The 14001-nt window shown below is 42.9% G+C and overlaps 1 protein-coding gene across 8 annotated transcripts in view; it reads right to left on the bottom strand.

Annotated features, from left to right (window-relative positions):
* epb41l3a (erythrocyte membrane protein band 4.1-like 3a) overlaps window positions 1-11419 on the bottom strand; it is a 66594-nt gene extending 55175 nt beyond the window's left edge. For 2 of the 8 annotated variants that reach the window (XM_062480226.1, XM_062480232.1), the window contains exon 1: window positions 10428-10679. In XM_062480226.1, coding sequence (XP_062336210.1) covers window positions 10428-10440 — 13 coding nt within the window. In that variant the 5' untranslated portion in view covers window positions 10441-10679. Of the gene's footprint in view, window positions 1-10427; window positions 10693-11296 lie in introns of those variants that run through there. The other 6 variants (XM_062480236.1, XM_062480233.1, XM_062480235.1 and 3 more) reach the window with 6 other exon arrangements.
* Between the last annotated feature and the right edge of the window lie 2582 nt (window positions 11420-14001).

Here is a 14001-nt window from a genome sequence, read left to right as displayed (position 1 = left end):
CAAACAACTGATCAATGAAGTCAGGCTGTTAAACTTAAAAATAACTTGCTGAGAAGTTATTAACGTAGCCTATACTTAAACTGACATTTACATTCACAACGTGATTACGAACAAAAGGATTTCCTTTCCATATTCGCCACAGAGAATGAAACGGAGTGGAATGCAATTTTCTCGCTTATCACTTTATTGACACAGGTCAACTTTAAAATTATGTAACTTCAGTTGTGATAAAGATATCTGAGTGATTAAAACAGATTTGTATTCAGGATAGTTTGTAGTTTCCAAATATGTATAATACCCAGAAAGACCCAAATGTTCACAATGTGAAGGGTTTCCGCAGGCCGCCACACATTTGTCATTGTTCAAAACCAAAGACAGCACTAGCCTTCTGATAGTTCAGCACCAAGGATAGCATCGCCGAAATAACACACAATCAATGGAGGAAAGGAAAACATTTATTCTTGCCAATAAGTAGGCTAAGCAAGTAGCCTATATTTATTGTTTGTTGCTGGTGAAGACGTGCTGCTGCTAGCTACCTGCGGCTGCGGTAGTGTTTCGTCTGGAGATGTTGATAATATTCCTTTCTGGCTGAGGCCTGTTCCATAAAGCGAGTTTACCGAATAAGCCAGACTTATGCAGGGCCGGATTAACAATGTTCTGTGCCCTGGGCAACAAGGCTTACAAATTTCCCGTATTTAACAATGATTAAACATGGACTTACCTGAAAGTGATGCACGGGCACCATCTCGCAGTCTCTTTCTTTCTTTTTTCCTTCCCCTGACTCCTGTTATCATTTTAAGCCCATCTTAGAAAAGTTGACCTAGCCTACTGTCAAAGTTCGTCAGCCCACTGAGGGAAGAGCACCCACAGCGAGCTTGGGAAGTTGAGTGTGTAGCCTATTTGTTTTGTTTTGGGGGGGGGGGCACCATCATAACTTTTTGTGAGCATTTAAATAGGCTACATCTCTTGTTCTGCCCGTTTTGTAATATACGTGTCTAATATTTCTATACTAAAATAATATCGGTATAAGTATTATAACTATGATGATTTTTCAGTTGGCTATTTTTTGGTGCCCCCTCAGGAGTTGGTGCCCTACGCACAGCGCGTAGTGAGCGTTATGGGAGCGGCGGCACTGGCTACTAGACTACACAAACACTGTTTTTGACGTGATTTAACATAACATTTTGATCGAACGAGTTGTAATAAAGTACTCACATTAAGGGAAGTTAGTACTGCGTTCATAACGTGATGTAACATTTTAGTTGACATTGTCCAGGGCCCCTTAGATGTCATGTGCCCCTGGGCAAGTGCCCAGTTGCCCTAATGGTTAATCCGGCCCTGGACTTATGTCAGTTAGTCTGACCCATTTCTATTTCATTCGGTTCCATAAAGCTAGCTCAACGTAGTTCGAACTCGGTTACTATGGCAACTTAGGCTGCAAAACTAGTCTGATCCGGGGCAGGCTAACTGTCAGGCTTAGCGTGACTTGGTGCTTAACCAGACCTTCCTGTAACACTGACCCAACGGGAAAACGATGATTTACCACGGATATTCTCATTTTCTTATTCTCATCAGTTCAATATGTTCAACATTGATAGAAAATCAACTTAAATAGCCTACATAGGCTACAACATTCAGCCTAATGCATTAAACGATGATGAACAATGATTTGATACACGCCACGTTAAACGTAGCCTATGGCTTGCCTAGTTTGTGATTTCAAATGTTTAGGCATCAGGCATAGGCCTATCTCAATCTAAATTATCTGAGTATAATTAGCATAGCTGTATAGTTGTTAACAGTAGTATACAATTGCAAAACAAACCTAAATCCATAGGCTACATCTATATCCTCCATTTTCCCGACACAACCATGTTAAAAAGTTAGGCTACTGGGTAATGTATTGATTAATAGTAGGCTATTTATTTAAAACAATGTCAAAAAAGTACATTTACATGTGTTTAGAGGGTGTCTGTTTTTTAATCAACGAAGTAACTAAAGGTCTAAAAAAGGACCTCGACCTACGTAGCCTATCGTTCACGTCAATCATGGCGTGTCGTCAAAAATGAAACGATCGTTTCATTTTGATGAAACGGTGGTGGAGGGAGCTGTCATAGTACAAGGCTTAAAGGGAACGTTCTTTCTGGAAGAAGTCACGTGGCCGTGTGCATTGCTTTTGCCGTGGTGGATTGTATGATCCATGTTTTACCTCTCTGGCTGCTTAAGAATAGGGTGCACGCGCAATTAGCTTGACTACTTAAATCTGACTTGAATTAGTAGGACTGCGTGAGCTGAAATTGGCCTTTATGGAACCGCTTTAGCCCCGCTTGACTTGTTAAGCTAATTCAAGTCTGGTTTGGGACTTTAAGTCCAACTTATTTGAGCGGCCTTTTTGGAACAGGCCCCTGGTAAATAAGTAAGTGTAATCTTCGGGTGTTTTGCTCGAGCTTGTTCAGACAACAGATTATTGCTGAGCTTTTGAGCACCGCGTGCATATTTTCTTTTACTCATGTCTCTACCGTCATCTAGCAGAACGTAGCCTAATGATTAGCATTTCTGAAATGTGCGCGAAAAAAAGCCATTGTTGCCAGATTCAGGGATTTTGAGACCATTTAGCCTATTTAGATCTGTTACGTTGCCTACATTACGGAATTCCTTTACCTGGCAGTTGAAACTTGGGGCTCTCAATGAGCGCCCTCAAAGTGTTTTCCTTGTTTTTTTTTTATATATATTTTTTTCTATAGGCCTAGTCTGTTTTTTGATATGCAGGGCAGGGCCCTTAGGGCGTGGGGGCCCCCCCGCCTTGCGGGGGCTGCGGGGGCTTCCCAGCCGCCACTGCTGTTAACTTGCTCTGATGACTAATAGCAGCGCAATAATATAACACATATGCTCGTTTAAGTGGAATGTTGCAATGTTTCTTTAGAGAATACCTGAATTAGCCATTTGTTTTACTTTTTTTTTTTGAAGCCCAGTGATTTCTGATGTTCATACTTAAAGTTGGTGTTGACAAAGCACTGAAAAAGCATCTCACATATCCCGTTCTGCAGTTCAAGTTACAACGGATCTCACGAGAGCTGAGTAGAGCAACGGCTGTCATCTTCTCATCTCCATTCACACAGCGCCTGCGCGGCCAGTCTGACTAGATAACAGCAAAATATTAAAACTTTGTATTCGCGGGCAAAATATCAGAACAGAAAAGACAGGATGGCAGAGAGCCCAAGAGCCGTAGAAGAGTCTGAACAAGTGACAGTGACACAGTGGCCATACCTTCAAAAGTACGTCACTTTAGTCAAGACGAGTGAAAAGAAATATGTTTTCAGATGCCTTCTTTGTAATCCAAATAAAAAGTTCCTGTCAACTTCAACGACATCCAACACAAACATACGAACACACGTTCAGGTGATTGAATTGCATTTCTACCGTTTTTCCATTTTGCATCAATGAATGAAATTAGGTTTAAATCAGCTAACGAAACGAATAAGTAGGAAAGAGGTGGGAGAATGGAATAATTGATTAAGTTAAAACTGTTTGATAACTCATGCTAACCAGCAGAGGGAACAATAAGCTCTCGGTCCACTGTTAGGCTAACCGTGCCTAGGCTAACACTGTTAGCAGCGTCTAGCTTATTGTATAGAATGAGCCTTAAGCGGTTGCCGACTAGAAATAATGTTTAATCACAGCCACATACATAAAACAAATATTGAATAAATTATTTCTTCTCTAGAGAGTCCAACCAAATAACTTTGCTTGGAGAGGGAGCGTGAACAAGCCAAAAAGAGGAGTGCGCCTAAGGATGACGAACACCGCGCGCTACAACAAGGCAGTGTATCTCAGTTTTTCAGGGGTGGTCCCCGCTCTCTAAGTCAAGAGCATTTCAATAAATTAGTTCTTAATTTCGTGATTCAGGGATTGCGCCCACTGTGGACTGTGGAGAGGCCAGAATATATAGAATTATTCTGTGAAATTCTACCCTCCAGGCAGTTAGTATCAAGACGCACGTTGGGGAGACTGTTAGGTGATCAATATTCATTGGTGAAGAGCACACTGGTCAAAATATTGTCCAAACAGAACCATGTATGCACAACAACAGATGCATGGTCATCAAACAACAGAAGCTTCCTTGGCGTGACCATCCACTGGATAGACAAGGAAAGCTTAGGCATTTGCTCTGGAGCATTAGCCTGTCGTAGGCTTGCAGGGCGGCACACGTATGATGTTTTAGCAGAGATGCTTGACGATATCCACCGAGGTTTCACCATAAAAGAAAAGGTGACCGTTACAACCACGGATAATGGTTCTAATTTTGTGAAGGCATTCAGTATGTTCGCAGAGGTTCAAAGAACCATCGAAGGCAGTGGAGAAGAGGATGAAGACGACGAAGACGAGGAACAACCTGTCTTCATCAATGTCACACATATCCTGAATGAAGCAGACTCAGAGGAAAATTATAGTCTCCCACCTCACCAGAAATGCGCCTGCCACACCCTTAATCTGGTTGCTACAAGAGACATTGAAAGTGCCTTAAGCCAGTCAGAGCCCTTTAAGAAAATATCAAGATCGACACTTGCCAAATGCCAGGCATTATGGAACAAGCAACATAGGAGTACTCAAGCTTCAGATACCATTAAAGAAAAGTTAGGTCGCCAACTGATAGTGCCCGTGTCAACCCGGTGGAACTCCACTTACCATGCCATGGAGCGCTTGAATACCTGTATACTGACACAAGAACAAGAACTCCACAAAATCTGCGAGAAGCTGCAGGTGACTCGCTTCAAAGCCGCAGAACTAACCTTCATACAGGAGTATGTCCAGGTAAATATATTTTGATATTCACTACGTATGTGCCACATATCCATATCAACATAAATGCAACAACAGTAGTAGTCTTCCAGGTTAATAAAAATAATATTAATATGAACTTTTACACTTATTTTTTTGTGTCTATATCAGGTGATGATGCCCCTAGCCAAGGCCCTTGATGTCCTACAGTCTGACAAAATGGCCTACACAGGAGTGTTGGTGCCAACAATCTCAGTTCTCCTTGAAAAGATGGAGCAGATGAAGCATGGGATCCACCTACATCACTGTAACCCACTGGTAAATGCCATCATTGATGGGGTTAAAAAGAGGTTTGAATATATTTTTCAAGATCACAGGTTGCTCATAGCCTCTGCAGCTCATCCAATGTTCAGGCTGACCTACATCCCTTCTGAAAAGAAAACGCATGTGGTGTCAAACCTAAAAGCGGAAGTGAACCGGTTACAAACTCAGTCTTCAGATCACATGGAGACAGAGCATGAAGACCCAAGTGATAATGGTGATGAAGTAACAGGGTACTTCCCATCTCTGAAATCGACAACAGTTCAGAATGAGGTGGAGATCTTCTTGCAGTCATCTGAAACCAAACTTGTCAGTGCATTCCAAAACCTGCCATTGATGAAGAAGATCTTCCTCAAATACAACACAGGAGTTCCATCAAGTGCTGCCTCTGAAAGACTCTTTAGTGTAGGAAGCGACATTTTCCGTCCAAAGAGAAACCGCCTTTCTGATGCTAATTTTGAGAAGCTTCTCGTGTCGTGTAAACAAACACCTGTTGTGAAAAAGTTGAGGGCCCAGGCTTCCACCCCCCACACACGCATACACACACTCACCTCACACCAACTCTTATTTAGAAGACTGTTATTCAATCTATGTGACTTAATGATGGATAATAAGGCTGTATGATGGTAGTGGTAGTAACGATTGTTTTCCTAAACAGAGGTCGGAGACATTTGTAAACTCATGCATTTCGTTTTTGTATATTAGGCGATTGCTGGCCAATAAATAAATCTAAACATATTTTAGCGTTTATCTGACTGACAGTTGTGTTGATCACTAAAATTGCATTGACTTGTCATGCAGTTTGTTTAACTGAAAGTAGCTACTAATGTATCAAGCTACTTTTGACTGATTTTTGTAACTTAGCTTGCTACATTTTTATGAGTGGTAGCTTCTGTGTAGTGAAGCTGAATTTATTGTAGAGTAGCTAGTAGCTTAGCTCACTACACATATCAAGTAGCTTGCCCATCACTGTTGAAGCCCAGTCGACCACTGACAATATACCGGCTCACCAAAATGCACGTGAATGTTTACTTCCTACTTTACTCGCCTTGAATATCGGGGAATACGATTGGTGGATTTTATGAAGGTGTCATGTATATGAGCTCTTATTGGATGCAGACCATAGTTTTCCGGAAAACATGCCTGTGTCCCTTAGTCTGCCATCCTCGGCATTCCCTTGTTTTTTTGTTGCTGGAGGTGAGGAGGTCTGAGTGTACATCTGGGCCTGGTGTGTCTTAACGTATGAATACAATACAATACAAAACACAAACGTACAGGAGCTAGAGTCTGCGCAGTAGTGATCGAGTGTTGGAGCTGCTGTATCGAGGTCCCACCCATACACTCGCCAGACCGTCAAAAACTAATTGAAAACAAACTGATGAGAAAAATGACTACTTGAACAGACATCAGCAGGATAAGAGCTACCTTACGTGACAGAAACCATCTTTAGGAAAAACATTTTTGACGTGCACTTTTATTTTTTTGTTTGTCTCGTGTCCCATCCGCTAACATGGAAGGGCTGGACTTATGACCTGTACTGCAGCCAGCCATTAGGGGGCGATTGAGATTTTTTTGCTTCACTTTTCAGAGCTACCGTCCAGTCTTTTACAGTCTGGCGCAAACGTGTAGCGCAAGCCAGACTGCAGCCAACCTTCAGGCTGCATTTCTTACTTATATATTCATACTTCTATTCTATAAAAAAAATAAAAAACATAATTATTCATAAGTATGCAGTGGCATAACGACATCTCTGACGTTGATAACAAACCAAACCGTTTAAAAATCGGTTGAAAATTGAGCAAGTTATGGTCATTTAAAAAGTACATGTAGCATCAACACAACGTTATGGGTGAGCGAGTTGACTGTAGCAAGATGGCCGCCATGTGCGGACGTTCGACTTCGTTGTCCGGCAACGCGGACGAGACATCTACCCTTTATATATATCTATGGTCACGGCAACCCCTCCCCCGCCCCTGACGCAAGCGGTTCTTAATACGGACCAATCAAAGCCAAGGGGTATCTGTAAAATGACGGACGGACGGATAGGAAAAGGAGGTGCACGTAGAGCTCTCCGAGGGGCTCGGAGAGGGAATTCCACATCGGAGACGTTCCCTGTCTCCGTCTCTGTAAAAACGGAGAAGTAGGCTATAAATCGGCCTTTACGTTCCACCTTCTTGCGCGAGCTCTGACAGAGAGAACTGTCATTTTGATCAGATAGTGCGGCATGCAATACACGACCCACACAGCAATACATTCCTGCACTTATAAAATGCAATTCAATGTGGAAGTAATCCAAGTATTAACGGTGTAGGCTACATTAAAAAATAAATTTTTGGGCATGTATTCTGTAACGAAATACGTTTTGAAAGTAGGCCTATCCTTCCCAACACTGATCGTGGGAAACTAAACCCACTCTAATTTGTACACACACACACACAGATTCCTGACATTATTAGAGAGATAGCCACTGCAGTGCGCACACATAAATCCAGGTGTTGGCACGCAAGTCAGAATTGAGGTAGGCTAACTAAGAAAACATTACGAAACAAAAGAAAGTTTCAAAATATTAGGCCTACCCATCATCATATTTTGATTCAAACATAATAACAGCATGAGTCCAGCGTATTATATATTAGCCTGGCCTACATGAAACAAAAAAAAACAGTATTTGCGCTTAAGCTATGGCAAAAAGATGTGCCTTGCGCTCGCATTAACTATTGATGGAACTTCCAAAGATTATATCAAATGTACGTTCCTGAACTGTACATTAAATGAATGTGTCCCAGTAGTGCTTTTTGTCTAGCAACGCGGATGGGAGAGACAGAGAGAGGGTCTGCGCTGCAGGAGAGATGGAGTGTGAAGACCTAGCGGTGAGAGTTTCGGGGAAGAGAGATAGTCAGACAGACAGAAGACAGACAGGGTTGGACTGGACTGGCCATCTGGCATACCGGGCATTTGCCCGGTGGGCCGACACTTTTGGGCCAAATCGCCAATATAATTAGGTCCGGCCCATAAAGAACTGACAGCGGCCCGGCCCATTGTTTAATTTTTGGGTGGTCGGGCGGCCCATAGAGAACTGACAGCAGCCCATTGGTTAATTTTCTTTATTGGCACTGGCCTGACCCAATAAAATCCAGGAACCCCCTTCCCCTGATTCATAATATCTCCTCCCGCAGGCCCTGAGACACGAGCTGTTGGCTAATGCTGGTTTAGTATCGTTAAAGTTTAGCATCGCTAAAATGGAGAAACGACCACCAAGCGCAAGGAAGGCGCAGAAAAGTTAAGGGAGAAAAAGGTAAAATGCAGGCCAATGCCACAAAATGTGCAAACATTTCGAACATGTTTGGGGGGGGCTTTAGCTGCTTCAACATCAGCATTACCTGTAGAGGAAGGAGGAGAGGTGGCTGGCTCAGAGAGGCAGAAACATACTGACAGGGTCAGGGAAGAACCCAAGGAGGAGGAGAGTGACCATGACAGGGCCATGGGAGTGAGTGAGGAAAAGATGGAAGAAAGAGTAGTTGACAACGTGGTAAGGAGTAGACAAATTAACAGGGGACTCTCAGGAAGGGAGGGAGGCTGTGTGTGTGTTATGTGCGCCTTATGTCGTAACTGCAAAAATCCAATAACATGAATAATACTGAATGAAGTACTGAAGGGGAAGATTATGGGAATATACCACGCAAAATAAATGATCTATCTATCTAAATTGGAGGACACAGTACTACTAGGTTACCCTATTTTAACCACTGCGGCCACCAAGCATAGGTAAAATGGTATCAAAATGTATCTGTATGGTAATAATCCAGTGCTGTTCAGAGGGCCATGCAGCTTTCCACTGTTACTTGCACAGTATGGACATTGTGTACTATATGGCCTCCAAATTGTCAATAAAAAGTGAGTGAGTACACTGCTTCTCTTGTATTGATGCCGTTTTCCAGGGCATATACTACTCTCAGCTTTATTGTAGCTTTTGGGAAGGGTTGTGGTTATTGTATTTAGCAGACACTTTTGTCCAAAGCGACAAAATATGAATCTTACAATAGTTAAAATTAACAGTAAACTATTTTTATAGTTGCTAAGCCAATATTAAGAAAAATTAATAATAACAATAATGGCAATACAATATCAAATATCAATAATAATACAAAAATACTATAAAATACCATAAATATACAAATCATAACTCTAAGCGTAAGATCAACAGATAAGTCTTGAGACCCCTCTTGAAGGGTCCAAAACTATCACATGAACACAGAACACTAGGCAACTCATATCATAGAATGCACGCATATTTTAAGAGGACTGTCTGCAGGGAATGTGTCTGACCAATCACAGTGGGTGCAGGCCACCTGGGCCAAAAATGCCAGAGCCTATTTTTTGTCCCAGTCCAGCCCTGAAGACAGATAACAGTGTGACTGCAGCACCATAATCCTACCATGTAGCCAATGTTCCCTCAAAAAAAATTCTGCACTGAGCAAATAGAAATCTGTCTGAGCGCAGACCCATAGGCCTACTCTGAGCAAAGTTTGCAGAGAACCCCGCTAGCTTCTTCGTAGCTAAATATATCAGAAAGCTTCACCAGCCACCTGGACCATCGCTTGTGTCCGTTTGAAGGATTTCATCAAGCCATGCATGTTTAAATGTAAAACTGCCCTTTTTTTGTGCGCCTGTAAAGGTAGTTCTAAACTTCCTGATTTTTGTTGCTAGTCAAAGCTTGAGCTGAGCGCCAGGTTCGTCGTTTTGTTAAAAGCTTTAACATTTATAGTTTTTCTAAAATAATAATTTAAAAAATATTGATTTTATTTTGTGCACGGTTTGAAAAATCTAGTGCCCGGGTCCTTCAACTGGTCTGCGCGGCCGCGCAGGCACGCAGTTTAGAGGGAACATTGAATGCAGCAATCATCTCTGGTCCTGGATTACAGCTAATCTGTGCAGCTGCATAAACCCCATTCCTGGCCAACTGCTCAGTGAGCAGAATCAAACGAACCCTGTCACCTACTTCTGTCCAGAGGAGTTGTGTGTGTGTGTGTGGGGGGGGGGGTGGTTTCCTGAGGAAAACAGTACCTAATCTTCCTCCTCAAATAGGGGGAAGCCTACAAGAACACTGGTACACACAGGAAGTTACCAAACTAAACAATAACATCTCGCTGCCATGTATGGGACAAAATCATGTCAATGGTCTCCACAATTGTAATCGCCCGATGGGTAATCCACAACTGATTTGTGTGTGTGTGTGGCAGGGAGCACTGAGATACCAGATTAAACAACACGGAAATAGGTCAAACCAAACAGCTCTGTTGTAAGGACAGGCTGCTGGAGGTACTCACCATGACAGGTCATCACAACAGGTCACACCATTCAGGAGAGATATTTCCAGCAGAAGGAATGATGGAGTGAAGAGAAGAAGAAGAAGGGAGAGGTAGAGAGGAGAGGGAGAGGGGGAGGACAGAAAGGTATATAATAGAAACAAAAGTGGTGGGAGAGAGGAAGTGGTAGAGGAGAGAGAGGGAGATAAAACCAGCAGTAAATCAGATGTAGAAACTTCTACTGAGATCTATGCCTCTGCCGTGCGCTAATCCAAACTGTACAGGACAGCAAAGTTCGCGCGCCAACGTTGGTGACAGTGGCACGCGCCCCCGACTACGAGGCCAGCCATCTGTAGTCTCGCGGACAGCATCATTAACATTCCTGCCAGTCGAGGGTCTGAAATCTAATATATTGGATATAGCCTACCGCCGCCGGGGCTCCATTACAGACATGGACACCTCCAATACAGTAGGCAATGAAAGGAATGTTCATGTTGGTCTCCAAAATAACACCAACACACAAGACAGTATGCCTTGAAGATAAAGAATCCCTATCTACTATTATCAAAACGTAATATGGTGAGAATTTTTTTTAACGAGGAACTAGTAGCTAGTGATGGAACTACGCAAATAAGGGAGACAAACGAGAAGTCTCAGTTGCTTTTAGAATTTGCACTATAATAAAATAGCCAAAATACTTAGTAATTTGGAACTAAACACGCACATTTATCAGGATTCAAAGAGTCAGGACAAAGTTATCAATGGATGACAACAGCTCCATCACGACAGTTTGGACTGTCATCATCACTGAGATCAAAACAAAACGAGGACAGTTGTTCTCTATGGTCCGTCCCATTACAAACAAAATGTTCCCCTCTTAACGTTGTTACCTGGTTTTCGACTCAAAGCTCCTGTCTCTAAATTTAAAACCCGTTATTTTGGTACAGTCTAAAAAGAGAGTAAATTATATAATCCAGTTTAGCGCTGCGCTTGGAAACCGCCGATTTGAGAAAACGATGTTAGTACAACCGAACGCAGCGCTCTATTTCTGTCCCGGCCCCCTCACGTCCTCCGTGGCACCATTGGATAAGGTTTCTGTCAGTTATCCAGCCCAGACGGTCCAATGCCCGGCCCCAGGGCTGCAGCGACCCGGGAGCTATTTCTGCTCTCGGTGGGGCTCCTGGGTATAAAGCAGGCTCTAGATAGTTTTTTGGATTTGTTTTTTCAATCACGTGTCTTCTCCCTCAGTGTGCGAATTATACAATGACAATCGGAGGGGGTCAACTCGGTGCCCACCCCGCCTCCGGAACGACGTTCACCCCTGCCGCCGCCCCAACCAAACGGCAATGGCGCACACACACACGCACTACTAAAACTACAAACACTATTGTAGTCATTTCTTTCTGAAATAAAAAAGTTGATCTTTACAAAACTACCAGAGGCACATATCTGACTGTTCATCACAAAATACGGTAGTTGGAAATCTCTCCAGATTCTGACAACCAATGAGACAGATAAATTAAGCTATCTTGCTTGATACAGAGCTAGCGATAGCTACCTTTTAAGTTGGTGGGTGGTTAACATGTTTCTATCATTAACATTCTTGTGAATATTATACAGCTAATTGCCATTACAAATACATTCGTGACAGATTTTTGGGGGGTATTAGATAACTTGCCTTTCTTGAACTTTCTCACGCCGCGGAACGTAACGCTACGTAGCTACACTGAGGTGATTGAACCAGCAGTGTACACTGCCTCGTCACTCGCGCTGTTTCTTGAGTGTTATTGGGCACTTGTCACTCGCGCTGTGTTTATTGAGTGAATTTTGACTAAATGGCAGTCAGTGTAATACTGTGTGTGATATTCCCTGCCATAAAGTCAACATTTCTGTGTATCGCCAACCCGTTACTGAATGAATATGGTAAATATATTGTAATATTTACGATTAGAGGTAAGAACGAAATGTATCGACCCCCCCGACCTGTGGTTTTTACCTCTTTTGGGGGGGTCCGAGCCTTAATCGGGGGGGTCAGACCCCCCAAACGCCCCCGTAATTCGCACACTGTTCTTCCTGGTGCCAAGATGCTGCTTTTGGTCAGGATCAGCTCAATGCATTCAGACCTCAGTCTGCCTGCTAGAGATGGACAGGGCCGCGTTTGTGCAATCGGCAAGAGGGGCTGCTGCGCCGGGCCCCGGCCGCTAGGGGGCCCCGGCACGGGAGATTAAAAAAATAAATTAATAATACATATTTTTGATGCATTTACCCACCCGTAGTGAAGTCCACGTTCTCCTAACGTCACGTGTCGTTGCCGATATCAAAGCATGCAAAACAACAGTGGCTTCGCATGAAGGTGATGTCAAACGAGTTTGACTTGCTTCGCCAAATTGACTTCAACGATTTGATTCGTTACTTTGCCTTCAAAAAAGTAGACGTGGACTTAAACTAGTCCCACACTGATTATCTAGCCTATGTTCTTTTCAGTAGGCGGCCACAGCCTGATAATTAAATTGTTCAATCGAGTTGTTTGTATATGTGTTCGCTGGGCTTTGTGTGTGCACGCTAGACTGCATGTTCCAATTTATTTGACATCGTGGCTGGCTAGGGGTGCGTGTTACAATGTAGCGTTATTACAATCAGTGGTGATTTCTTTAACCCTTGTGTTATCTTCGGGTCATTCTGACCCATCAGTCATTGTGACCCACCGTCGTATTGCGACAGATTTACTGCATACAAAGACAAAGTGAAGCATTTTCTTTTAACAGCTAGGCTGTCTCAGACCCCCCACATTGCAAAGGTTAAAATAAAATTATTTTAATTTGTTTTTGTATTGGGTAAACACAACGATGGTTCATTATGAACCTTTGGGTCATGTGACCCGAAGGCAGCACGAGGGTTAAGACTGCAAGGGAAGCTCAGCGTCCCCTAAAATTTAAAGGGGTGATTGACTGGGTTTTTGGGGTATTTCACACTGTTCCTTAAGGTCTCCGAATAGGGTATGTAACATTGGTTGGGTTGAAAATGGCCCAGGTGCTGTTCTATGCCCCCTGATAGATCCTCTGAAATGTTCCCGGGAAAAAACACTAGCTTTTCTCCTTTTATGGTATGCTCATTAATATTTAGATGAGCTGCGCGCTGATTGGTTGGTTTTCAACGAGTGAAGCTGGGGAGCAAAAACACAACACGGCCAACAGCACTCACTGAAACACCGAAGGTGGAGACTTGAAATAAAAACGCGCAAATAAATCTATTGTGTCTACACAACACTCTTTTCAACAGATTGACTAGATATCATTTGAAATGATAACGGCCGGGTTTCCCAGATTCGTTAAGCTCTTAACGCTAAGAGCTTCTTAGGAGCGTTCTAAGAGCGTTCTAGAGCGTTCTTAGAACGCTCTTAAGAAGCTCTTAGCGTTAAGAGCTTCTTAACGAATCTGGGAAACCCGGCCAACGTTAGTTGTTTCCACTTCTGTTGTCGAAGCAAACTGGATTGACTTAGGTGGGTAGAACGTTACAGCTTATAGCAACCAAACTACTGTATATCGTGATTCAACTCAGCTTCAGTTAGCTAGCTCTAGACATCTTGCTGAAAACT

Source organism: Osmerus eperlanus, chromosome 15, assembly GCF_963692335.1.
Source record: "Osmerus eperlanus chromosome 15, fOsmEpe2.1, whole genome shotgun sequence".
Lineage (NCBI taxonomy): Eukaryota > Metazoa > Chordata > Actinopteri > Osmeriformes > Osmeridae > Osmerus > Osmerus eperlanus.
This window is presented reverse-complemented; position numbering and strand designations above follow the sequence as displayed.